This window comes from Urocitellus parryii, chromosome 9 (assembly GCF_045843805.1).
Source record: "Urocitellus parryii isolate mUroPar1 chromosome 9, mUroPar1.hap1, whole genome shotgun sequence".
Taxonomy (NCBI): Eukaryota; Metazoa; Chordata; class Mammalia; order Rodentia; family Sciuridae; genus Urocitellus; species Urocitellus parryii.
The window spans coordinates 141,192,889-141,217,019 of NC_135539.1; the positions used below are offsets into that span (position 1 = coordinate 141,192,889).

Genomic DNA, 24,131 nt, shown 5'->3' on the forward strand with positions numbered 1-24,131 from the left:
CCTTTTGGTCATCCTGAGGTGAGGTTTGTCATCCAAGCCCATTAATGAGGCCAAGGGAAGGCAAAGCCTGCTCTGACCAGCATCACGTGTTCGTCAGCTGTAGCCCTGGGGTGGGCAGGCTGGGTTAGCAAAGCACTGACTGGCTCTTTGCTTTTGCTCCTCTTTTTCTGTCCCTGCTAGCTCTCATTCCTAGGCTGCTTGGCTGAGTTCTTTTTCTAATGGATTCCAGTGGGATTTGGTTGCAAAGGCAGTGCCCTTTGCATAAAAAAGAACAAAAGACCACTCAAGACCAGTTTCTAGGGTTCTTTCTTTGTCTTTATTCAGCCACATAAAAGCATCCTTTGGTTGCAAAGCAGTCTTTTGTGAGGTGGGCCTGGGCTCTTGGGTGAGGTCTTTGGGAACAGATTTTGCTGGGCAGCTCTGGCTCTAGGTGTGCTGCCCAGGATAGCTCTCTTCCTAAAATGTTTCAGGACTTCCCAGAGCCTTCAGGCGCACAGAAGTCTTGGGCATCACCCTCTAGCATTAGACATAACAGGTGGGAGAGGCTCGGGAGTATCAAAGTCTCCCCTGGAGCCAGTTGGGGAGGAGGGTGGTGGCCTTCAGCATGTAACTGTGGCTTCTAACTGTGAAGGCAGTGTCACTATAAGGGAGGGGTCAAAAGCTGTAATCTACTCTATGCATCGGAAGAGCCTTTTGGAAGATCTTTTCCTTATAGAAAAATCAGGAAAATAGCAACAAGGAAAGCCAGAAAACTAATGAGTTTAAACAGACTTTCAAAGGAAGACGGGGGTTCTCGTGGAGTTCGAGTTTTGGTGGCCTTGAGGGTTCGGTCCCACTGTGTCAGGATGGTGTTTCTGGCTCCTTGCCATTTTCCTGGGCCTGTCAGGCGGAACTGGTATGGTGAACAGGGACCAAAGAAGATGGCCAAGGCCAGGAGTGGGTCGGTCAGGAGCAGAGAGAAGAGGTTGGGCTTTGCATTGATATAGGTCAGGAGCTCGTCCACGTATTCGATGTAATCCGATTGTAAAGCCTTGCAGTAGTGCAAACCGAACCTTTGTAAAAGGAAGATGGTGGTGGGGGGAGACAAAAAGACAACACGATAATAACCTTAGAACACAGCTGCCGCCTCCTTCTGCCTCTTTAAACTCAGCTATCACTGCATTTGCCTGGTGGGAAGAGCCAGGACACTGTGGGTGGAGTTTCCTCAGGGCTGGTTCTGTGCCAGCAGCTTCCTCTGCAAGGGCTCCCTGGCTTGCACCCTGGGGCTGAGGCTCCTCTTTCCTTGGCCAGCTCTTCTACTGACCCCACCCCGCGAGTCTCCAATGCTCCAGAAGCTCCCCTCTTTTCCCCAGTGTAACTGCACCTCTCTGCTCTAGTTTCCCACCTCCCTGTGATTCAGAAAACGCGCCTATGCACTGCACTCACCCACTGGACTTGTTCTGTTTCCTTTTCTCCACTTCCTCTATCCTGACGCTAGGTGGCGGCAACGTATGCAGACCTATGGATAGACAGGACCATGCAGTTTGACTTTGGTGCCCACTTGTGGACAGGGGAGCTTTACTCCCTCGTCCTTCATGTCCAGTGCCCTGCAACTCATCAGGTCTGGAGAAAACGTCCTCTGCCTGAGCTGATGGTGTGCTCCTGGCAATTCTGTCACCCTCAGAAAGCACAGGCACCCCTTCATCTCACTACTTAATGCAGCAGAACATCACAGTGGGTTCAGACTTGTCACTCTGTTGGCCAAACTTTTACATTTTAATTGAGCCTGTCAATGCAGTCAAAATAACAGGAAGATGGAGTTTATATTTTTGATACCTAGTGTATCATTTGTGCTGGTAAATGGTCCAAATCACCCTGACAGGTAATCCAGGGAACTATAGAATGGATCCTGCTCTTAAAGACACTGTCATTTTAAATGGCAGCTGCTAATGGTTTCAAAACCTCCAGTGTCCAAAGTCACCTGGCCTACTGCTTCCCACACTCACCTTTCAGGACTTGGACCACCCATCGAGCTTGTACCTCTCCTGTGGGTATCATGGAGCCGAAGGGCTTGATGAGGCCAATCACTGCCAGGGTTGGCTTTTGCAGGTGAGCAGGGAAGACATACTTGTACAGAGATGCCTGGCCACCTTCAACTTTCACAACAGATTCATCGAGGAAGGGGAAAGCAAAGGTGTACCCAGTGGCAAAGACGATGATGTCAACGGGCTCCTCCTCTGGGGTGTTGCTGAAGAGCACGGAGTTTTCCTTCACCTCTTTTATGCTGGGCTTGATCTGCACCTTGCCAGTGATGATGCAGCCCGGGAGGTTGTCATTGATCACGGGCTCTTTTAACTGTACCCTGAACCAAAGCACAGGCAGGGGAGAGGGCTGACCAAACAGCTTAGCCTCCCTCCTCCCCTAACTCTCCAGTCGGGGCCTCTCCCTGGCTGGACAAGAGGTGCCAGTCTTGGGGGAAGCTCCCTCGGTGGGAGGGGATTCAGGGATGTCCAAGGCTGACAACTGATTAGAGTTTGGGAGCCTGTGAGGAGCCAGTGCGTTCCCAGCCCCTGTTACCCTCCCTGTCTTCAGTGTTCAGCAATCACCTGTCATCTAGAGATCTCCCAGTGCTGCAGGGCTGGGAGGGGAGCATCTGTATCCTGGGAACACTGCTGGAAGCTCTAGCCAGTCCCTTCTCTTTCAGAAAGCAGTTGTATAAGGAAAACCCATGTGTTCAAAGGAACCAGGCGAGAGCCATCCTCTATGGCTATATCTTTGAGATCGTAAGACGAGCAGTTTGTGAGTTGCTCTTGCATAAGCCATTTTGGCTTATGGTGAATGCACAGGACAAGATGGTGTGGTGAAATGGAGACAATTGATGGTAATAAGGGTGGTTCCTTGTCCAACTGCTTCTATCTAACAAAGCTTGGGGAAGCCATTTAGGACCTACAGGCTTTCTTCTATTCACCAACACCTGGGACACTGACACTTGCCATCCTTATGTCATTGGGTAGAATGAAGAACATATGGCAAAGGACAACTTGCATGGAAGAAAGGAGATACCATAGCTCTATGTATGTACTATGGTCCTGTGAACCACCATCTATGCTAGACAGAGTTTGTGGTGGAAGGAGTCCCAGCCCCTGAGATGCCTGGAGGCAGGGAGTGGAGATAAGAAATGGGTGGTGGTGGTGGTGGGGACAATAGAGAGAAGGGCATGTTGAAAGCCCAGGCCCGGGCTGCAGGCCCCCAGTGGTGACTGGGACTACCCATCCATGTTGGTCCACACTGAGGTCTGGAGGGAGACCAGACAGGATCTCCAGCTACAGTGTCAGGTGGTAGTGGCTTTCCACCCTGTAAACCTACTGAATGCAGAAGTAAGACTTTTGGTTCTTGCTGGGGGATAAGTTGTAGGTTGTTAATGAAGAGACAGACCGACATCATGGTCATCTCTGCCATGAGAGAGGCAAGGAAGGGCAACCGAAGGATTCCATTTTTCCAGCATAATGAAGCAAAGCAAGTATGTTGTTTTGTGAACAAAGTCCGTTTGCTGCTGTGGAGGCCCATGTAGCTTGCTGAGGCCCCAGCGCCCACTCGCTGCTCAATCAGTGCAAGTGACTGTATTTTGCTAAGCCTCCATTTCCCACAGTAATGAGGAGATGATGATAACTCCTACCTCAAAGAGCTGTTCACAGTCCACCATTCACCCACCGATCACTTAGGAACAGCGAGCTACTATTATCAAGGGGAATCAATGCAGTTTTGGTTTGTTGTCGTGTTGCTGTGACCTTGCCTGGCTTGCATATGCCACTCAGAGCCCATCTCCCTGATAGCCCTGGACAGATAGATTATATTTACCTGTCGTCTGGTGCTAAGCCATAATTTACATGATTGAACCAGCTGTTCATCTTTCTTGCCAGCAACCAACTCACAATTGGAGTTGGGAGAGCATTTCTGAACATGTTGTGAAATCGTGTTGTGAACACCATGTCCCAGGGGTTCCCTGAGTCCGAGACTCTGCTTATCACCCATGCCCCTCCAGTGGTGCTGAGGAACACCTGGAAGCAATCAGAGATGCAAGATGGGTCATGACCTGAAAGGCACCATGTGTCTGTCACTCTCAAAATGCAGACCTAATGAGATAGTCTTGGCTCTTCTAACCACTCTTTTATTATTATAAGTTATAATTATAAGTTATTATAAGTTATAATTATAAGTTATTCTAATATATAATTATAAGTTATTCTAATGGGATAATTTTGGAATATGTAGCGTATTAAAGCATTATTGTCTGCCAGGCTTGAGATACCTGGGGACCTCGGCGTGCCACGTGGGAAGATGCTGGGCAGTGATCGCAGGTACCTGCACTGATCCCACTTGTTTGCAATGAGAACAGGCTGTGGAAGCCATCAGGGCTGTCTGCAAAGGTAATTTCTCCACACACTACTGGTTTAACTGGCAGTAAAATTCAGTAATACAATCAGTCTTTTTTTTTTTTTTATCAGATTGGCTGGCTGAGTTTACCACCCAGTTCACTAAGCTCGGTGTTGTATTGGTACCTACAGGACAAGTAATTTCCTGTGTAATTCTTCAAAACACACACACACAAAATTGGTTAACTCATCCATTACTTGGTTAGTACAAGACAACTGATTCAACAGTGCTCATCTCCCACCTGACGGGTCACGAGGGCCACAGCCACAGCGCCAGTGCTTTTGTCTGACTTTATGACACGGAGTGTGGCGTCTGGCACTGCACATGGCCAGGGAGAGCTGCAGGCCAGGGCTGCTCTGACTGCTTGTGCACGACCCTGCCTCTGACATGACGCCGAATCAGAGGTGGCCTTTCAGTGGATATGAATTGTGACCCAAGCTAAGGGGGGTTTCTTTGCTGATGATAAGATGTATGCCAAAGCATGTTTTCTGAATAAAGAAACTTCCAGATGGTTAGTGACACAGAAATGACCCTACGTCACACCCACACGAGGTGGGCCCGGGGGATGGACCTTTTCCTTTCTTCAGATAATTCACCCTCAGCGCCTTCAAACCAATCAATCCGTCTGTCAGTCAGCGAATCGGTCATCAAGCCCTTGGCCTCCTCTTCTGCATGCAGGGGGACCAGTGGCCCCACTTCAGTGGCTTGTTTTGGTGATGAGGTGGCCACGCAGTGGAAGGCGTTTAGTGCCGTGCTTGGCAGAGTCTCCCAACCAGCAGTTACAATTTCTGCAGTCGCCATCTCCTAACTGTGACATTTCCACTGCAGTGGGCCCACTGGGGGAGGGGCATGGACCCCCATGGGGGAGTGGCAACGAGTAAGGAAAGATGGGGCAGGTGGGAGACCTCAGCCAGAAACAGTTGCCGGGATCTTCTGACTTCCGGGACTGGATGGAGAAGAGGTGTGTCCCAGAGCTCTTGCTGGTTGACTGGGAAATGACACGTGTGACAGGTCAGAGAAGCTGGTTTTGGAGGAGAGAAGACAACTGGATTTCACAGTAAAATTCATGAACACTCAATACAAACTATGAACACTCAATAAAAATCTATTGTGTGTTAGGCTTTTGTGCTCCCTGATCATCTGTCACGGTGTCAAACGCAGCCTGAGACACGCCTCCTATGACAAAGCTCTTCACTAAATCACATCAAGAGCGGTACCTTCTTTGCCAGGTGGCTGGCCTCCACAGCAATGTCTGTGCCGGAATTTCCCATTCCAACCACAAGGACTCTCTTATCCTTAAACATGTCTGGATATTTATACTGTCGGCTATGAAAGTACTGGCCTTTAAAAGTATGTATACCTAGAGATAAAACAAGGTCAAATAGAAGATTTATAGGGTCAGTGAATAAAGTACTGATAATATTTTTTGGTTGATAGAACCCTTTTGACAGATAATTCAGGTTATTTTTACTAATGCATTCAAGTTTGAGGAAATCTGAAATACAAATTCAAGACTTTGTAAAATATCGTCAGGGAATGACTCCATGTTATTAGACGAGCCGTGAGCTGTACCTACAAGATGGTTAACTCCTGAGCTGAAGCATTATGGCATAAAACTGTTTTAAGCAGGAGTCCTTACGTTTAAGTGCTGTTGGAAGTTAGCGGGATGATGTTCTGTTCACTAATACCGGACTCTTGCACACTGCATAGCTTTTCACCTCCAAAGGACAGGAGTAGAGAATCCTAAAGGGAACTGTGAACCAGTGCCTCTACTCGGGGACATCCACTGTGTGCCTGCCGCTGTGTGCCTGCCACTGTGCTAGATGAAATGGGGAAATAAGACAAATTCACCAAGATCCATGTGAGCTTGGGAAGTTCACTGGTCGTTCACCTCGGTGACTGATGGTAACTGGGCCTGAGTTTGCTGAGTCATCCAGAGAAAACTGGGTTGTGGCCGACACCAGGATTTTGGGGCTAGCTGTATCTCAGGCAGTCAGTGCCAGACTAAACTTATTGAGACATCCAATGCAAACGGAGACTCTTTGAAAATTCTCTCAAGGCCATGTTTCACAATCAGAAGTAATTTGAACTGAACAAAGAACCAGTTGATAAGATACTGAGATTCTCCTGGGGGATAAAGGTATCTGCTTGTGAGTAGTGGCCTTGTCAAGACCAGGTGACCCTGAATCCTTAGGATTCTAGCTTGAATCCTGGTTAAAACCTGACCACAGTCCAAAGCTTACAGAATATAGCCTGGATGCAAACAAGTTCAAATATTAACTCAGTACAAAAACCTAACATGAACCCCTGAGAAGGGAGAGCTGAAGTCTTTGGGTTACCTTAGATTCTCCCTGGAGTAGGCTATTTGGGTCACCAAGAGACAAGACAGACTTCATATGGCTGAGCTGCTTTCTTACCTCAACGTGGATAGAATGTAGAACTTATATTAGTGGATACCAGACTGTATATAGCTGAGTGAATAAAAATAGTCATTTGGGGGAAATTCTGCATTTATTTTAATTTTGATACCTATTATTTTCACTAAGACTTTTTGGAATACCTCCTTTGGAGTTTCCTCCAGAACCGGTGACACATTTTTTGTTAGGGTTAACAACCACCCCAGGGTGTATGTGCAGACCAGGGCGCCTGCTGTTAGGAAGGAAGGGGGTGGTAGAGATTGGGGGGCTGCATTTCAATCCAGATCACAGACTCCTGGTGCTCAAAGGCTCTGTGACAGCCCTTAGCTGGGGATTTCAGATTGGTAGTGGCTGGTTAAGTCTCACAGAGCCTCCACATGCGATTGGGTGGGGTGATCCACGCTCCTCCGTTTATGGAGGAAAGAAGCCATGGGAGGTAAAAGACGGTAAGCTCTAGTTAGTTATGTCGCTTAGAATTCATGCCTTCTGGGTCCCAAGCTCATCCTGTTCAAACTGAGCACATTCGGCCTCTGTGCGGGCAGGGTGTGCTTTATCCTACTCTGACAGGACTCCTGAGGAGGCTTCTAGGGCAGATCTAAGACCATGGGAGGCACACGACTTCACTGAACATGTGTATTGGTATCCCTCCAGGTCATACACAGACTAATTCCTCCACTGTATGCCTGTGATACTGTATTCATACCTTCAATGCAGACCACATGTGGTCGGGTCCTCGTCTATAATGCTAGCACCTTGTGTAATTCACCAAAGGTGATGAATCTGTCTGGTTTCCCCTGTGCTGTGGAACTTTCTGGATTCTCTGGATAACCCTAAGCCAGGCACTCTTTCCTGAGAGATCAGAGGAATGGCTGCTTGGGGCTTTGCTCTGCAGGTGAGAACTTGGAGGTGTGTCGTCTTGTGGATGGAGAGCATCCATAATTGGGTGTGTTAGAGCAAAGTCTGTTGGACACTTGGACCCTGCAATCTGAAGCACCATTTCCTGCCTGGGAAGAAGACTGAACTTGTTCTTTTAATCCAGTGATTCTGTTCTATGGCAGTTTTCAGGATATGCATTATCCTCATTGGACCTGACTTGAGAAGTCTCTGGGGAAGATTCAGAACCATTGGAAGAATATTATTGTTTAAGACGAGTCTTGGGATTACTCCAGATCATATTGAGATGACTTTGACTGAGTTTTAACATTTTTTTAAAAAATATTTTTTTAGTTGTCAATGGACTTTTATTTTAATCATTTATTTATATGCAGTGCTGAGAATCGAACCCAGTGCCTCACACATGTGACGCAAGCACTCCACCACCGAGCCAGAACCCCAGCCCAGGAGTTTTAACATCTTCAATGCTTACTGCAGGTGAAATAAACCAAACTATTGTGTTTTCTATTCCCTTCAGTTGAAGTCCAATTGAAATTTGGCACAGATTGACATGAATTATGATTGCAAAAGCTAAATAAAGAAAGTAAGACCCAAAGGTGTCTGGACTTGTCTCCCCAGGTTCCTTTATCTGTTGACTATTTATTGATCCACTTCCATAAACCCCTAATCTAGCTAATTGCTGTGGCTCATATAAAACAAACAAAAAATGGAATTGCTCTTTCCTCTGTTCACAGGTTGACCTCTGTGGCCTCTAAGCTCAGCTCTGGCACTGTGCAGATGCTGCTGAGGTGAGCAGCTTGTTCAAGTGGCCCATGTTGCCGGGTGTCACTTAAGGAGGAACAGGGAACCTCAGGGACATAAAGCTGCTCACTAAGTTACCCGTTGTTCTCTTCCATACTCATTGGTTGTTTGAAGAAATGGGCTAGTTAGAAGAAGTGCCAATCTCGAAAACTGTTCCCTCCCAGGTGTTTACTGGAGGAGCCATAGGGGTGCATCCCCAGACCAATCAAGTGTCAGCATGGGTCCCACGAAACCATTTAAGGCCATATGCAGAACGCGCTCTGTGTACCTGGAAAGGAGTCCAGTGGCAAATGCGGGGTGGTGAGATAACCAGTGCAGACCATGACCGCATCAAAGGTGGCAGAGCTTTGCTTCCCTTCATGCATTGTGACCACCTCCCACTGGCCAGAGACGGCAAAATCTGGGCGTTTTGTCACACTGCAGACTGTGGTCTGAAAAAAGAATCAGAGACGTGATTAGCAGTTGTCAAGGGGCCCTTAGTGACTTGCTGGCTAATGTGCCAGTGGACATTTCAAAAGTTCTAGAACAAAGACCAAACATAATTAATAAGCACCTCATTCAAATCAAATCAGGCTCTCAGACTAACCATGATTTCTTGGCTGGAAATACTCTAAGCTTGGGGTTGTGCAGGGGTAGCCAAAGATTTTAAGGGACTTGCTCCAATTCTCACAGCAAGTGATAGAACAAAGATTATACGGAAGGTATCAGATGTCTCTTGGTTTTTGTTTTTTGTGGTGCAATGTTCTCTGTCACAGAGCCCTAACAACAGTTCCTTTAATAGAAATATGGATGTATCCTTGAAGACATAGTTTGGTCCCAAGTATCTTAGATTATGGAAAGTTCTATAGAATATGTTGCTGAAATTTTTCCTGACCTAGAGAGCTTTTGAAAATTGCTAAGCTTATGGCCTGAACATTTGGGAGTAGTATAAATTCAAATAGCTTATTTTTTGTTCTCATTGAGTACATACATGTACGTGAGTATTAGAATTCAGGAAGTTCATTTATTTACTTGCAGTACCAGGGACTGATGCAGAGTCTTGTGCATGCTAGGCAACTGACTTTGCCTTCAGCCCCAGGAAATATATTTTTAGTAAACCTAATATAAGTCAGATTTAAAAGCAAAAAAAAATGCACTAACAAAGATACTTTGTTTTTTATTCTATTCAATTTTCAAGGAAGATGGGCTTCTCAGGTCTTCCTAGGTTCATATTATTCAATATGCCTATTGAGTTTCTACATTTGTATTATCAACTCTGTCTTTTAGAAAAGGTGTCTTTGAGCTTGCCAGTTCAGCTCTTCTTTACAGAATCCAGAGCTGTTCTATAGAGAAGTAATAGAAAATAGGCAGGAGAACACTCTGTGACTACTAACTGAAGTTTGTGTCTTACCTTGAATTGAATGCATTCCAGAAGGTTGAACTGGTTTGCATACATTTTGAGATATTGCAGGAAATGAGAATTTGGCACATAGTTTGGATAATCTTCTGGGAAGGGAAAATCCGAATAACAAGACATCTCCTTGCTGCTGTTGGAAACCACAGACTTGTAGAGGCTGGCTCTACCCTCTTCAACATGTTCCTGTAGAAACAGTGCTCATGGGTGAGCAGGCATGTGTGCATGCACACAGACACACACATTCACAATGGATGTAAACCTTTTAGAAATCTCAACATTGACCAAGCGTAAGGTGATCCAGAGGACGCATGATGCCTGCCACCTTTCTAATAGGTTTTGTTGTTCTGCATCTAGGAGATGACATTCGTCCCCAGTATAAATCATGTGATCAGAATCATTCTTTCATTCATCACATGCTAACAAATAAATCCAGGATAAACTTACCTGTTCAAATTCATGCAGTATCACTGCAAAGACAGAAGAATGGAGAAAGAGATGAGAGCCTAGAAGCAGTTTCTGGACAATGTACAATTGTTAGCTACTTTGGTTTCATAGAGTATTCCTGAAATGATTATACAGATTATGAAAGTTTTGTATCCAATGTTAAGGGATGTGGATTTTTATGGAAAGGTCATGTAATTCACTGAAAGTTTTAAACATGGAAGTGATTCATATTAAATTCTGGAAAAGTTATTCTGGATCTACAAAAGATGGATTAGAGAGGGCTGGACAAAAAGGAAGAGCGTCAGTTAAGAGCCTAAAACACAAATATATGATTGCTAGTGAGGACCTGAATAGAGGTGTTGGCTATTGCCACCCAGAAAGCTGGCATTTGTGACTGATGGTAGGTAGAAGGCATAGGATGCCGGGGCAGTTGGATTTAGGGGCTCCAGTAGAACAGCCAAAGGATTCCAGGTTGAAGAACTGTGTGGATGGCACATTCTGACCAGTTTTCTACCCTCCATTTTGACTGGAGTAACAAGTAAACATCAGCCTCTCATAAGACTGCCACAAGAAGTTTTCGTAATATCTTTTCGTTGCATCTGACTTTGGATGTGGAGGATTGCGCTCCTGATTTCAGGTTATAAAAGGTCCCTGTATTTCAATGTCATTTGCTATCATCTTGGATTTGTATAGTTTTTTTCTCCAGGGAAGTCAAAATCATTTTATTTATATAAGTAAGGGAACATGAACCTCACATACGTAGAGGGCTTACTGTTGCCTCTATGATGTAGAAACCTAGACCTGCATGAAATGTGCAGTAATCATAGAGACTAAAAAGCAATGATAAATACCTCTGTGGTTTAAACCAACATGACTGATCTCATCAGTTGATTTGATTTTTTTTTTTTTATAACCTGCTTATCTGTGACTCCATATCTGGCAGCTTCATTGATCTAGAACAAAGCTAGAAATCTGGAGGCTGAAAGGCCTCTGGGAAGGTGGCTCTAAATCTTGCTCTGTTATCTCACTGGAATACCTACAGCAGCACTAATCAAGGGTCGTGTGTTGGAGGTACCAATATGAGCTGGTGGTCACCAGTCTGTGACAAGATACTTGCAGAAATTGAGGGTAAGCATTCAGAACCTTCTACAGCAATAATGGGACACCATTCAGCATCCAAGTTCATGCAGAACTCTTTTTGGCACAGGACGCAGATGGGCCTCGTTTCCTGGTCTCCTTTGAGTTGCGTGGAGTCCAGCCTGTGCTCTAGCCGCAGGCCTAGAACTGCAGCAGAATGCGTGGTGTTCAAGCCTCATTGGAAACTGTCATACCTAAGTGCATAAAACCTGGAATCTTTTCACTTCACTGAAAAAACCCCCTTATCTTTAAATATAAACTTACAGAATGAATTATTTGAACCGACTCCTGAGAAAGGACAGAAGGTAGATTTTTAAAAACAGCACTATTTGCTTCACTTTGCATAGCAGTTTTATTTTTTTTAAAAGAATTTCTTGTACTTGCTGAGATGGTGTTAAAACCTCTTCCTCATTCTAGTCAGCACACTCCTGAGCCTTGTTTTCCTACTCTGAGCACTGTTAGGCCACACTAGGTGTAGATTTACATCGTTCCACTGAAAGATTATCTCCATCCATCCAATTCAGATTAGGTACCTTGATAAGCAAGAAGCAAGATCCTCATATCAAAAAAAAACCTTAAATATCGATACACACTGTGTATTCAAAGTGTGTCTGCAGGTATTTAATATGGAAAACTGCTATTTCATACCAAGTGTTTTGTTTGGCTGAAAGGTACAAGTGGCTGTCTGTGTTAATTACCTATGTGCACAGAGAACAACGTGTCATTTTTTGTCATTATTTTCTATGTTTAGTGATATTTATGAAAATTAATCTTATGACTTTTGACTCAATACAAATTTTGAATTAATTGTTTCTCATACATTTATTTGTTGGTGTACTTTTCATTTTTTCTAAAAATTCGTTTTTATTACATTTGACAAATAATAGCCTGTAGTTAATTGGAAATGAAGAAAACCTGGTTGTTCTCTCCAGTTTGGGAAGCACAGCTGTCCATCCCAGGGCCTCTGAGTGTTGCTAAGAGCTGCCGGGAAAAATCTTACTAATGTGTGGATTCTGACTCAGTAGGACTGGGTGAGCCTGAGAGTCTGCATTTTAACAGTTTCCATCTTTGAGTTACATCCTGCTGGCCCATGGACCATGCCTTGAGTAAAAGGCTTTACAACAGCTTCGCGCAGTAGGAATGCAGAGGGGGCCACATATGTGGCTTTAAATTCTCTAGTGGCCAAAGTTTTTCAAAAAGTAAAAAGAAACAAGTGGATTAATTTTTAAAGTCTATTTTATTTGACTCAATATATTTAAAATATTATGATTTTAAGTTGCAAGAATGTTTCACATTCTTCTCAGACTGCCTTTAAGATATGATGTGTGTTTTCCACATATGCAGTCAAATGCTCAATTTTCACTAGAAAAAGTGGACTCACCCATGTTGATCCAAATATACTTAGAAGTTCTACATAACTGAACTGAGTTCAGAATTGAAATCAGTTGAGATAAAAGATTCAGTGCCTTCGTCATACCAGACACATTTCAAGTGCTCCATGGCTCTGTGTGGCCAGTGGCTACCGCATTCTAGAGCCTAGTTTGAGAACATCCTTCGACGTGAAGGTGGGCATTAGGACCTCGCGTGAAGTTGGTTTGCTTTAATCTAAATGGTAATTGGGAACAGGAATAAGAAGAGTAGCCCTGAAGATCTATAAGATGAACACACACCCAGGGGGGGAGCTGCAGAGGGGGAGAAAACATGCATCATAAACATGGTGGGATCGACTAGCGCAGGGCCAACGTCCCCTCACACTTCTCTGGCCCCCAAGCCACAGAGTAAATACTTTATTGTTCATGCTGGCAGTTTTTGGTTAACAATAATACAAGGCTAACACACTCACACACACTCACACCCACACCCACATACACACTCACACTCTAACACACGGAAAGTTTAAGGAGGCTGAGTTACATGATGTGCTTTGTGAAGATTGACATAAGAGTCTTTCAAAATTGAAAGCATTTGTCATGGCTTGTTTCAGCATCAGAGAGTAAAGGGGACTTGCTGGAGCTGGATAAGCAGGAACCCTGTGTTTTATGAGACCTTAAAGCAAATGGAAATAAAAAATGAAACAAATGAAAACAGAAGAGAAAACCCCCCTCTTTGCATAAGGGAACGAGAAGAAGGCAGAGAAGAAGGCAGAGAAGAAGGCTTGGCGGAACCCTGGAGCCTGTGGTGAGATAATGTATCACAGATGCAGCCACCGAGGAGCGGTGGAGGGAGAAATTTAGCCCTCAGGGTGGAATCCAAGAACAGCTCCACTTCCCTCTTGCCTCCCACTAGCTGTTTTTCCTGGAAAAGCCCAAGTCTGGGGTGTTGGGCCCAGGCCCAGCCAGCAGGGTCATGTCAGTGCAGGAGGCTCATGGTGCGTTCGAGCTGGAAAGCACCTTCAAGAACACCTCCTTTGGGCATTTTCAAAGTACTATCAGGGTTCTCCCAGAGACTGGTCTATCCAGAGAAGGCTGTTAAATGAAGGTCGGGTGGATTTTCCTACTTCCCAGGTGACTGATGATTCAGCTCTGTCTTTTTTTCAAACTGCTCCATGGGTTCATTTTATAAGTGAGGTGACAGGCGGAACGACTTGGTGGTGGGGTGGCATTTACCTTGTCCACTACTGCACCGTCCTCTGATGTCCTACCATGTTCCCTGCAGTGTCTCTTCGCCAGCTCCTCTATTTCCCCAGTCCTCCATTTCCACTTGCCACCCCTGCACCCTCCTCGCCCCCTGCCGCTGAGGCCGAGGCCCTGGGGTGCTGCTCCTGCGCCCACCTTCCCTCTCCCTCAGCAACGGCCTCTCTGCCTCTCCAGGTACAGTCCCACTGCTCCTGTCTGCCAGGGTCTTGTCCCAGCCTGGACTGGTGTCCAGTGGTCAGTGGCTTCCTGCTGCCCATAGATCCTCTCTTCACCTACAGACTCTCTGGGTCTTCCTATCACACACACAACACAACTCATGGAGAACAACTGCAAGCACAACCACAACCACGACTCGTGATTTTGTTCAAGCTGCTTTGCAAGTTGAGTTTGAACTTCTGGCCCAGACATTCAGCCCCCCTCCTCCTTCCCATTATTCCTCTAAACCAAAAGGCTTTTGAATTTCCTGAACACACCTGGCACTTTCTCTTGGTTGGTCCCTCCCTGGCACCTTCTGTCCAGCCTCTTGTGCCTGTTGGAATCCTCAAGGCCGTCATCATGCCTCTCTTCCACGAACCTTCCCTGGCTCCCTGGGTCTCCCCCATGTGACCACGCAGGTGCCATCTCTGACTTGCAGGATGCGGGCTTCTCCCATCTGCCTGACGGCTCCCTGAGCAGGCGGACCCGTCTCATTTCTGTGTCCCCCTGCATGGGTGTTTGATCTGCACAAGTCACACAGCCAGCTGGCTTCAGCTGGATGGAGACCTGTTTCTCTTGATTCTTAGATGAGTGAGCTTTAGTGTAAAGAATAAGGAGAATTTTTTGTTGTTGTTTTTTGTACAGGGGATTGAACTCAGGGGCTCTCAACCACTGAGCCAGCATCCCCAGCCTTATTATGTATTTTATTTAGAGAGAGAATCTCACTGAGTTGCTTAGTGCCTCGCCATGACTGAGGCTGGCTTTGATCTCGCCATACTCCTGTCTCAGTCTTCTGAGCCCCTGGGATGACAGGTATATGTCACCGCTCGCTTCCTGCTTAGGGAGCATTTTGTCATCCCAAGAGGCTAAGTGCAGCTTTTAGTCTTTGGACTCGCTTTTTGCCTTGACTGAGATCACCTTAGCCAAACAACTCTGCTAATTGGGCAGTTTTATCTTTCGGGAAACTCCCAGCTCTGACTGGTTGTGTTTGTCTGGAATACCTGAAGGAATCTGAGACTTGTTAGAGGAAAGGTGGACTGCTTGATTAGTACTGTCCATAGTAGACACAGGGTGGGGAGAGTTTGGTTCAGGTATCGGGGCTCCACCATCCTGTTGGACCATATGCAGTTTGAATTATGGGGACAGATGTGCTCCGTTGCACCTGTTTTTGGAGGGCCTGCGCCTCTCAGTGATCACATATGGTGGCTGGGTGCATTCTCAGATGCACACTTCTGTGTGTGAGCCACGCTGGCCTGTGCTGGCGGACTGTGCCCAAACCAGCAGCCCTAGCCTCTCTGAAACTTTGCTCACTGAATTATAAAATTATTGACTCTGGTTCCAAATTCTGCAGTGCTATAATGGAGGAACGCTAAGTTTTTTCCCTTGAGCCTCTCAGAGGCTCTGAGGCCATCGGACACCTTGTTGTCACGATTCCTGACAATGTTCCTCTTCACAGATTCAAAACTCATAGGACATATTTTGCCCTGCAGGAGTAAACACAGGAGTTTTGGGGAGCTCTGCTGTAGCGCCCCACAGCGGAGCACTGGGGCTCCACAACACTGTCTGCCTGGGTTGGGTTTCAGTGGCCAGAAGCAGGGCTGCTGGGCGCCCCCTGGGCTCCAGGCCAGTTAGGTGAGAGTTCTCGTCCCCCCTCCTATCCAGCCTGCAACCCTGTTAAGGTTTTGGAATATGGCTTCTCTTTTGTTTGAGGAACCAAAAAGACTTCAAACTCATCTTCTTTGTTTCTGATTGTTCCCGGCTGGCCTGGGATTGCTGGGGCCCAGGACCTGGCACTCATCCTGCACTGAGCCCTGGCCACTCTAATGCAGTTGTGCGTAAAGCGCGGGTCTTGCAGGCAGAGGCTGGAGTTCCTGCTGTTACCCCCACGCTGCAGGCTCTGGGCTGCTTGACCCTGGCTCTGCGCCTGCTCCCCGTCCTGGGCTTGCCCGGTCACCCCATTCCTTCCAAACTCTGTGGCTTGCTTGTTGACATCTCCTCCCCCTCACCCTGGTGCAGTCCTCAGGCTGCGGCACACCTCCCTCCCGCCCTCGGCCGAGCCCATTTCTATCTTTGACACTCTCAGCGCCCCTCCTGCCCCCCCATCCCGCAGACATTGGCCTTTCCCGGGGCCATCAGCCCTTGTGAAAGAAACGCGGTCTCCTGTTACACCGCTCAAGCCGCATCCGACAGACAGAAGCTCAGAACCCCACTCACGGTGAACCTCCACAGCCCCCCGATGTCCTCGCTCCTCTCGAAGCAGGTGGGCTGCAGCCCCTCCTCCAGGCAGCACTTGACCGAGGCCAGGCCACTGACGCCGGCTCCCACGACCGCCACTCGCTTGGCCATGATCTCCTGAGTGGGAAAAGGCAGCGGAGCTAAGACTGGATCCACAGAAGCCCCACCCCACCCTTGGCAGCCCCGACAACCAGGAAAAGAAGCTGAGGATTAGGAGGTTTCTCAGTCTGAGTCCTCTGTGGCCGCCTCTGGCGTGTGTGAGCGGGTCCTGTGGGTCGCTGGCTAACTGTGCGGGGTTCTTTCCTCCCCTGGGCTGGAGCTGTGCCTGAGGCTTGTGTCCCTGGGCAGAGGGTGTGGCAGAAGGTGACAGCAGAGGCTTGCATTCTGGACAAGCTGCCCCAGCCTCCCCTCTCCAGGAGGAGAGTGGAGCAGGCAGCAGGTCAGGGTTCCCTTCTTCCCACTATGGGGAGGTTCCCTGTGCATGACACTGAGGGGCCACACAGCAGCGGGCTGGGTGGGGTTGGGGCCACATGGGTGCTGCACCACACTGCCCCGTGCCCAGTGCTGGCACTTGCCAGGGCCCCAGCTGTGCCGCTGACTTGGGCTTCTTTCCCTAGTCACCAGTGCATGGTCACCAGTGCAAGACAGAGTGTGGCTGCCCGTGAGGACGTGTGGTGGAAAGGCAGGCACGGAAGGCCACCCCTCCTACTCGGTTGGACAATAGTTCACCTCTGGACGCACGTACTGCAGTCACCATCAGCACAGGTTAGAGAATCTTCTGTCCCTGGGCCACAAGTTAAGGGCACAGACTTGAAAGAATGCAGAGAGGCAATATGGCATGTTGATCAAGCAACTGGCTCTGTCAGTTACTGCTGTGTGACCTTGGGTAGACTACTTAATCTTTCTGATCATCATACAAATGGAGAAAATAGAACCAAGCTAGTTAACCCATGTGAAAGGTTTTAGAACAGTTCCTGGCCCAACCTCAGTCCTCGATAAATGCAAGCTATTGTAACAATAAAGACATTTCCAAAATGGGTTCCCACTTTTGGCTTTCACACCGAGTCTGTGTCCTTTAATTTCTGTTCAGTAGTGCACACGTGTAGCACAAAGGCAAATGATGTTGGATATTTCCTAATTTGTGTTTGAGACAATTTTTCTCCTTAAGTTTGTGAATTTTAAAAGCACAAGAGAAGCTCCCCAAGACATAGTTTTCCTGGACATTTGCTATTTTCGTTTTTCACAGACAGACTTTCCTCGAGGCTGGATCAGCATCTTCCCGTGTTTTTAGGATTGGGGACTCAAGAGAAGCAGGTCCGCTTTAGAGACGACACTTGTCCTATTCCTTCCTGTGCCTCCCATGTTTGAGGGCAGCACTTGGAATGTCATATAACAGGTGCTTAGTAAAGCTGGGGGTCTCCAGGCGGAGGCTGAGAGGACGGCCTTGAGGATTCCAACAGGCACAAGAGGCTGGACAGAAGGTGCCAGGGAGGGACCAGCCAAGAGAAAGTGCCAGGTGTGTTCAGGAAATTCAAAAGCCTTTTGGTTTAGAGGAATAATGGGAAGGAGGAGGGTGGCTGAATGTCTGCGCCTGGAGTTCAAATTCAGCTTGAAAAGCAACAGGTAGAGAGCAACTTGGGATGAAAAGGCCCTTCTGGTGACTGGATGTGGTCTCCCTGGAAGAGCTGGCCCTTTCCTGTTAGGGGAAGCCACGCTTTAGACCCTGATGCCCTGTAGGATCCAGACCTCTGTAACCCCTGCCTGGCGTAAGGGGGCGGAGGGTGACCCGACACCAGGAGAGGCAGCTGGAGGGGACCTTGCAGGAGGCACGTGGGCTCCAGGTCCTTTCTCATGAAAAAGCTTGGTGACGGGAAAACTGCTCTCCCTCTTGAGCCTCAGTGCCCTCATTTGCACTATAGGGTACAATGCTGGCCATTTTCGTGGGACGTAACAGGCACCCATTAAGAACGCTCCCTTTCATGACTCTGGGTGCAAGAAGGAATTGCGTGTGAAAGGCCTTTGAGGGCATGCCGAAGCACCGTGCGCCCCGCAGCGTGGTCAGAGCCCTTGGCAGGACGGCAGGAAGCAGAGCAGGTCACTTGGAGGGAAGGTGAGGAGCCACTTCAAGCCCAAGGCTGGGAAGGAGGGTGAGGCCCTTTCCTTCCTGCGGCTTCTCTGAAACCGGGAGGAGGGCCGCAGGGGAGGCACAGCTTCCCCAGAGAGAGGCTGGCAGTGTCCATCACGCCATTGCATGCAGGGGTGTCCTCGACAGGAGCAATGGGCTCTGTGTGGCCAGGACCCGTGTCCTGCGTGTCCTTTCCTAGGATGCTGCAGGCTCAGGTGCACACCTGCTCACTAGGAGCTGCTGGGAGGCCCAGTCGGATGGAATCATCTAATCCAGTTGTTAATCTGGGCCCAGAGAGACCCAGCGGGACCTGGTTCTGCTATGAGCTAACTGTGGAGGCCTTGGGCAAGGAACTGAACTGCCCTCGGCTCACTTTGCAAGAGCATTCAATGAGTGACTCGTCATCCAAGGGCCTGATGTGATGATGGAGCATCTGCCTTTACACCCAGAGGAGTAGCCTTATGCCGGGTGGGACTGCAGAGGCTGTGTGAACTCAACAGAAGCACTTTCAAATATTTCATGCTCTGAAGTTGGATTTATTCAAACGGTCTAGATGGCAGATTATTGGAGCTGGTATGAATCAGTGACTAATAGTTCATGTAGAGTTGGAATCAAATGCCCTATAGGGTCCTCTACTTAGATTCTGTGATTCATTCTCTGATGAATTCAGGCATCGAGCACTCAGGGAGTGGCTTCCATGTGGCCAAGCCTAAGGCTTGGTATTAGGGTGCAGAAGACGAGTTAGGTATGACGCCTTCTCTCGTGTGGCAGTTAGTCTGGTGGGAAAGTCAGACCAGAAAAGAAACAGTGACATCTGTCCTGATTAGGTGCCACACCAGAGGTGTGTCCGGGTACACAGTGCTGTCAGCACAGAGGGGTGTGAATGCTGACTTGGGGATGTGGGAAAACCACAGACAGGAGTTCTGTTGCTCCAGGTTCCGAAGGAATGGGTGGGACTTCAGTGGGCAGAGAGGGGAGGATGTGCTGCAGTCCCCCGTGGTGTCAGGGCTGGAGGTGGTCCCTGGAGGGAGCTTGCCTCCCCTGGGCTCCTGGAGGGACTCCAGGGCCAGCCCCAGTGGAGGCCACTGCATTACATTGTGATTACCTCCATTCGACCGGTTGGACTTCTCTCTACAGAAAGCTCTGTCACCCAAAATAGGGCATTTTCTTTGACTTGTCCCTTATTTTTTTAAAGCACCTAGCACCTGGTGGCTTGCTCGGGCTGTAAGAGTTGCCACATAAATATTTGGCAATGGATCGATCTCTTGTTCGGTAAATGAACTCATGCTTCACCTTATACACTTCTCAATTAAAAAACATTAATTGAGCAAATATTTGCATGTAGCTAATATCCTGGGTCAAAGATTCCTGCCTCAAAGTGACCTTTTATCAAACATGCAACATGTAGAAATTCTCTGAGCAGTAAATCTCCTTACGACTTTTTCTGGGTCATTGGGGCTGTGGTTATGAATCAGAGACCTGGGTTTGAAATTCAGTGCTGATCGATTATCAGTGACATGAATTAAGTGATTTAATGATTATGTGTCTCAGTTTCCTTCTCTTTAGTCTGAGCTAGAAGTATAACTGGTCTTAGACATTGTAATTTTTTTTTTGGTACAGGGGATTAAATTCAAGGGCACTCAACCACTGAGCCACACCCTCAGCCCTATTTTGTATTTTATTTAGAGACAGGGTCTCACTGACTTGCTTAGTGCCTCTCTTTTGCTGAGGCTGGCTTTGAACTCACTGTCCTCCTGCCTCAGTCTCCTAAGCCGCTGGGATTATAGGTGTGCCCCACTGCACCCGGCTCAGTGTAAAAATTAATTGACTGATGAATAAAAAGCACTTTTCACAGTACTTGGGGGCAGTTACCCCCCCATAAATGTTACTTCCTTACCTTCATGAGATTTTTCTTTGATATTTTGTGGACATCTGCCTTAACAACATGGGTTTATGTACAAAGTTACAGGATATTTGGAATCAGAGTCATTGGAAAAAAACTAAAAATATATGTGTAAAAAGATGTCTTGTAGGAAATGAAAGAAATGAGTAGGGAAACCTAGGAATGGCGACAGGAGGAAGGCAGAGGGAGAAACAGAGGAGGGCGAGGATAGGCCTCTGCACCCCAGAGCTCTTCTCTTCCTTCTTCTGACTTTTCTTACTGGACACTCCACAAGGTTAAAAGCTACTGTTTTTTTTTTTTTTCCCCTAGGCACCAGGACTCCCATGAGCTCGCCTCACATTTGGGAAAGCAAACCTCAGAATGTACGGGACATGGGGACGTCACCACTCAGGTAGAATCAACACTTCTGGCACCCCTCCAAGGCTGGTGACACACGGAACCCCAGTATTCAATAAATGCTTTGAAAAATGAAAAGTTTTTCTCCTTAACTTTAACTAAAAATAATTTCCAGGTAGGGTCGCTATACTTTTAGATAAAGTGACTGACAAAAACAATAAGAAATTCATTAGGGTGATAAGGACACTATTACCTTGCTGATTATTGGCATGCTTTTTCACAGGCGAAGGCAAGCATCAACCTTCCACTGTTATTGCTCTTATATGGATATTCAGTAAAATTTGGCCACTTCTTTTTGGAAGTGTTAAAAGACATCTTATTATCTTAATGAAGATAACCTCATCAAAGCTGACTACAGGGGCTGGGGATGTGGCTCAGCGGTAGCGCGCTCGCCTGGCATGTGTGCGGCCTGGGTTCGATCCTCAGCACCACATACCAACAAAGATGTTGTGTCCGCCGAAAACTAAAAAATAAATATTAAAAAATTCTCTCTCTCCCTCTAAAAAAAAAAGGCTGACTACATAGGAAAGAAATAATAAATGTTAAGAAAATACAACTAAGCTGGTAAGGTAGGTGTCACTGGGTGAAAGTGAATTTATATAAATTAAAAAAAAAACACGTAAAATAACTTTAGCCACACAGAATTGCTAAATGAGCTGGGAAGTTATGCTTGTTTGCACAAATTACAAAATTTTAACCACAAGGTTAAAAGCTACTGTTTTTTTTTTTTTTTTGTTCCTGTGTCTTCTACTCCAGAGAAGTACAATGCAAATATGTAGTTTACTGAAGCCAGGTGGAGAGTCCACTTTGATTTATTGTGATAATATGGGGCAGGGGGTTAGAACACAAGGCTGCGCTGTCGTTGCCAAACTGCAGAAGTGCCTTGAGTGATTTTGCATTTTCAAGAAGAGCCCAGGCAATTCTGCCAAGAACTGATTAGATCAAGGCATTTTGCAGTTTTAGCAAGTGCTGGGGCTGTGCTCCACTCAGTGACATCCTATTCTTGCAAAGTGGTTATTCAGCAGTTGCTGCGATAAAAAGCCATTGCAGGAAAATCGTGGTGGAAGCAGAGATGAAGGGGTGACATCCTTTTATTCCAAGGTTCGAGGACTTGCACGGACAGTGCTCAGCAGGTCCATAGATCCCGGTATGAAATAATCGTGATCAGGAGTGAAATATGAGGGCTGGGGCTGAAGCTCAGTGGTGGAGGCTTGCCTAGCGTGGGTGAGGCACCGGGATGGATCCTCAGCACCACGTAACCAACGAATAAAAAATAAAGGTTAAATTCTTTAAAAAAAAAAAGAGTGAAATCTGAATATTATTGTACAAAACAAACAAGCAAACAAATGACATCATGCCAGCCCAAGTCAGTCACATTTCAGGGGTAGCCTGCTCCTGGCCTCTTGCGCCAAGTGCCAGCCTTTGGTAGACAGCCTAACGGTTGTCGCAGACCCTGCTGGCGGCTTTTGGTGAAGCACAGGAAAAAGGACCCATTCCCCTTGGCCTTACAGCTCCCAGTTCCCCCTTCATTTCAACTCCCGGGTGATTGACCCACCCTGATCTCACGCTCCGGTGCACACACAAGCCTCAGCAGTCTCCCACTTCACAGCCCTTCACAGAACCCCAGCACACACCATCGCTCCCTGGGGAGCCCGTGGGGTCGGAGCAGAGGAAGCCAGTGCTGTGTGACACCTCTGCCCCAAGCACAGCAGAACAGGGAAACTTCCAGCCCTACCTTCCTCCTCCAAAGGAAGCAGACCGAGATGGCATCTGGTTACTTACTTTGTGTATCACAATTCCTAGGGCCACTCAGGACTCTGGAGCTAGCGGAAATCAAACAGCCCGAAACAGTTTTGCTGGAGGAGTCAGAAATAGGACCGTTAGGCAAAATTTTAAACCTACCGCTGGCTGTTGCTTACATTTTAACTTGTTGGTTTTTGCATCAGTGAAACGCCAAGGAAAACACTGTCTGGGAACGTGCACTTTAGACTCATTCTTCTGCCTGCAATCTGTGAATAAGTTTGAGAGTTACAGCACCATCCCTATTGCTTATCAACTTTATAAAGGGACAAGAATAAAACAGGACAACTGTGCTAATAGCTGCAAAAACAGAACTTCACTTTTAAGAGTTTTGGACCATTTCACATTTAGACAAAATTATTATTAAAAATCATATATCTCACAGTTTTTTCTTTAAAAATATTTTTATTTGTTCTTTTTGGACAGACAGGATGGTAAGAGTATATTCTGACATACTATACCTACATGGAGTATAACTTCCCATTCTTGTGGTTGTATATAAAATGGAGTTTCATATGTATTCATATTGTGAACATAGAAAAGTTATGTCTGATTCATTCTTCTTTTTCCTATTTCCATCCCCCTCCCTTCCCTTCTGGAATAGAAGTTCAGTGGACGTCACTTGCATTTTTAAGTTTAATTTTAAAACTCAAAAAAGTGTTGATGATTAGGAAATTCTAGGCAGATGGCGTCAGAAGAGTGTGGCTTTAGAAATCACAAGTCCTAGAGTGATTTGTGATTTGTGTTCACCAGCTATTGCCAGAGTAATTTTGGAAAAATTTCTCAGGTCCATTTTCCTAATTTAAATTAGATGTAATGTTTGGTCCATTCGTTCAGTTGATTAGAATGTGGTGCTAATAAGATAGGCATCATAATACCTGACTCAATTAATTGCGGTGGTTAGATGACGTCATCTCTGTCAGAAGCCTTGCACGCACGTACTGAATTCTGTGTACGATGGTGATGGAGTGATGATGTCATTGTTAGACCAGATAATTGACAACTGATGCATAAAGTTGAAATGACTCCTCCAGGCACAGAGAGTGAACTCGAAGAGACATTGGTGAACTGAGGCAGGGAGAGGGCTCTGGAAGAATTAATCTTTTCTGTTGATCCTAATACTGTGTGACCACAGCCTCTGGCTGTGCATTTGGAGGCCTTGTAAACCCTGAGCATGTTGCTAGCCACTGGGCTCACACCTGGCCTTCTTTCTGGCTTACTGAATCCTTGGCAGGGAGACAGCATCGTTAGTCCTTGGAGTTCGGTGCCGTCCTGAAGCTCTGAAGATGATGATAATTTGAATGACTTCAAACCTAATTTTTACCCAGAAGGTAGACCT

The 24,131-nt window shown here is 46.7% G+C and overlaps 1 protein-coding gene across 1 annotated transcript; it reads right to left on the reverse strand.

The window, feature by feature from the left end:
- Positions 1–334: 334 nt before the first annotated feature.
- LOC144256851 (flavin-containing monooxygenase 1-like) lies at positions 335–22,864 on the reverse strand. Its single transcript, XM_077802496.1, has 9 exons — positions 22,775–22,864; positions 16,548–16,685; positions 9,916–10,104; positions 8,794–8,956; positions 5,631–5,773; positions 3,838–4,037; positions 1,986–2,341; positions 1,426–1,498; positions 335–1,052 (listed from the first exon to the last, which is right to left on the reverse strand). Exons 2-9 carry the CDS (start codon positions 16,677–16,679, stop codon positions 710–712), a joined length of 1,599 nt encoding a protein of 532 aa, XP_077658622.1. The 5' UTR covers positions 16,680–16,685; positions 22,775–22,864; the 3' UTR covers positions 335–709.
- Between the last annotated feature and the right edge of the window lie 1,267 nt (positions 22,865–24,131).

Excerpts from the sequence above, each read along its gene's own strand:
- LOC144256851 (XM_077802496.1), bottom strand. The coding sequence starts at position 16,679 with ATGGCCAAGCGAGTGGCGGTCGTGGGAGCCGGCGTCAGTGGCCTGGCC. Across the intron at positions 10,105-16,547 it reads GGGGGCTGTGGAGGTTCACC|GAACATGTTGAAGAGGGTAG; the intron begins GTGAGTGGGGTT and ends CTGTTTCTACAG. Across the intron at positions 1,499-1,985 it reads GGTGGTCCAAGTCCTGAAAG|GTCTGCATACGTTGCCGCCA; the intron begins GTGAGTGTGGGA and ends GTCTATCCATAG.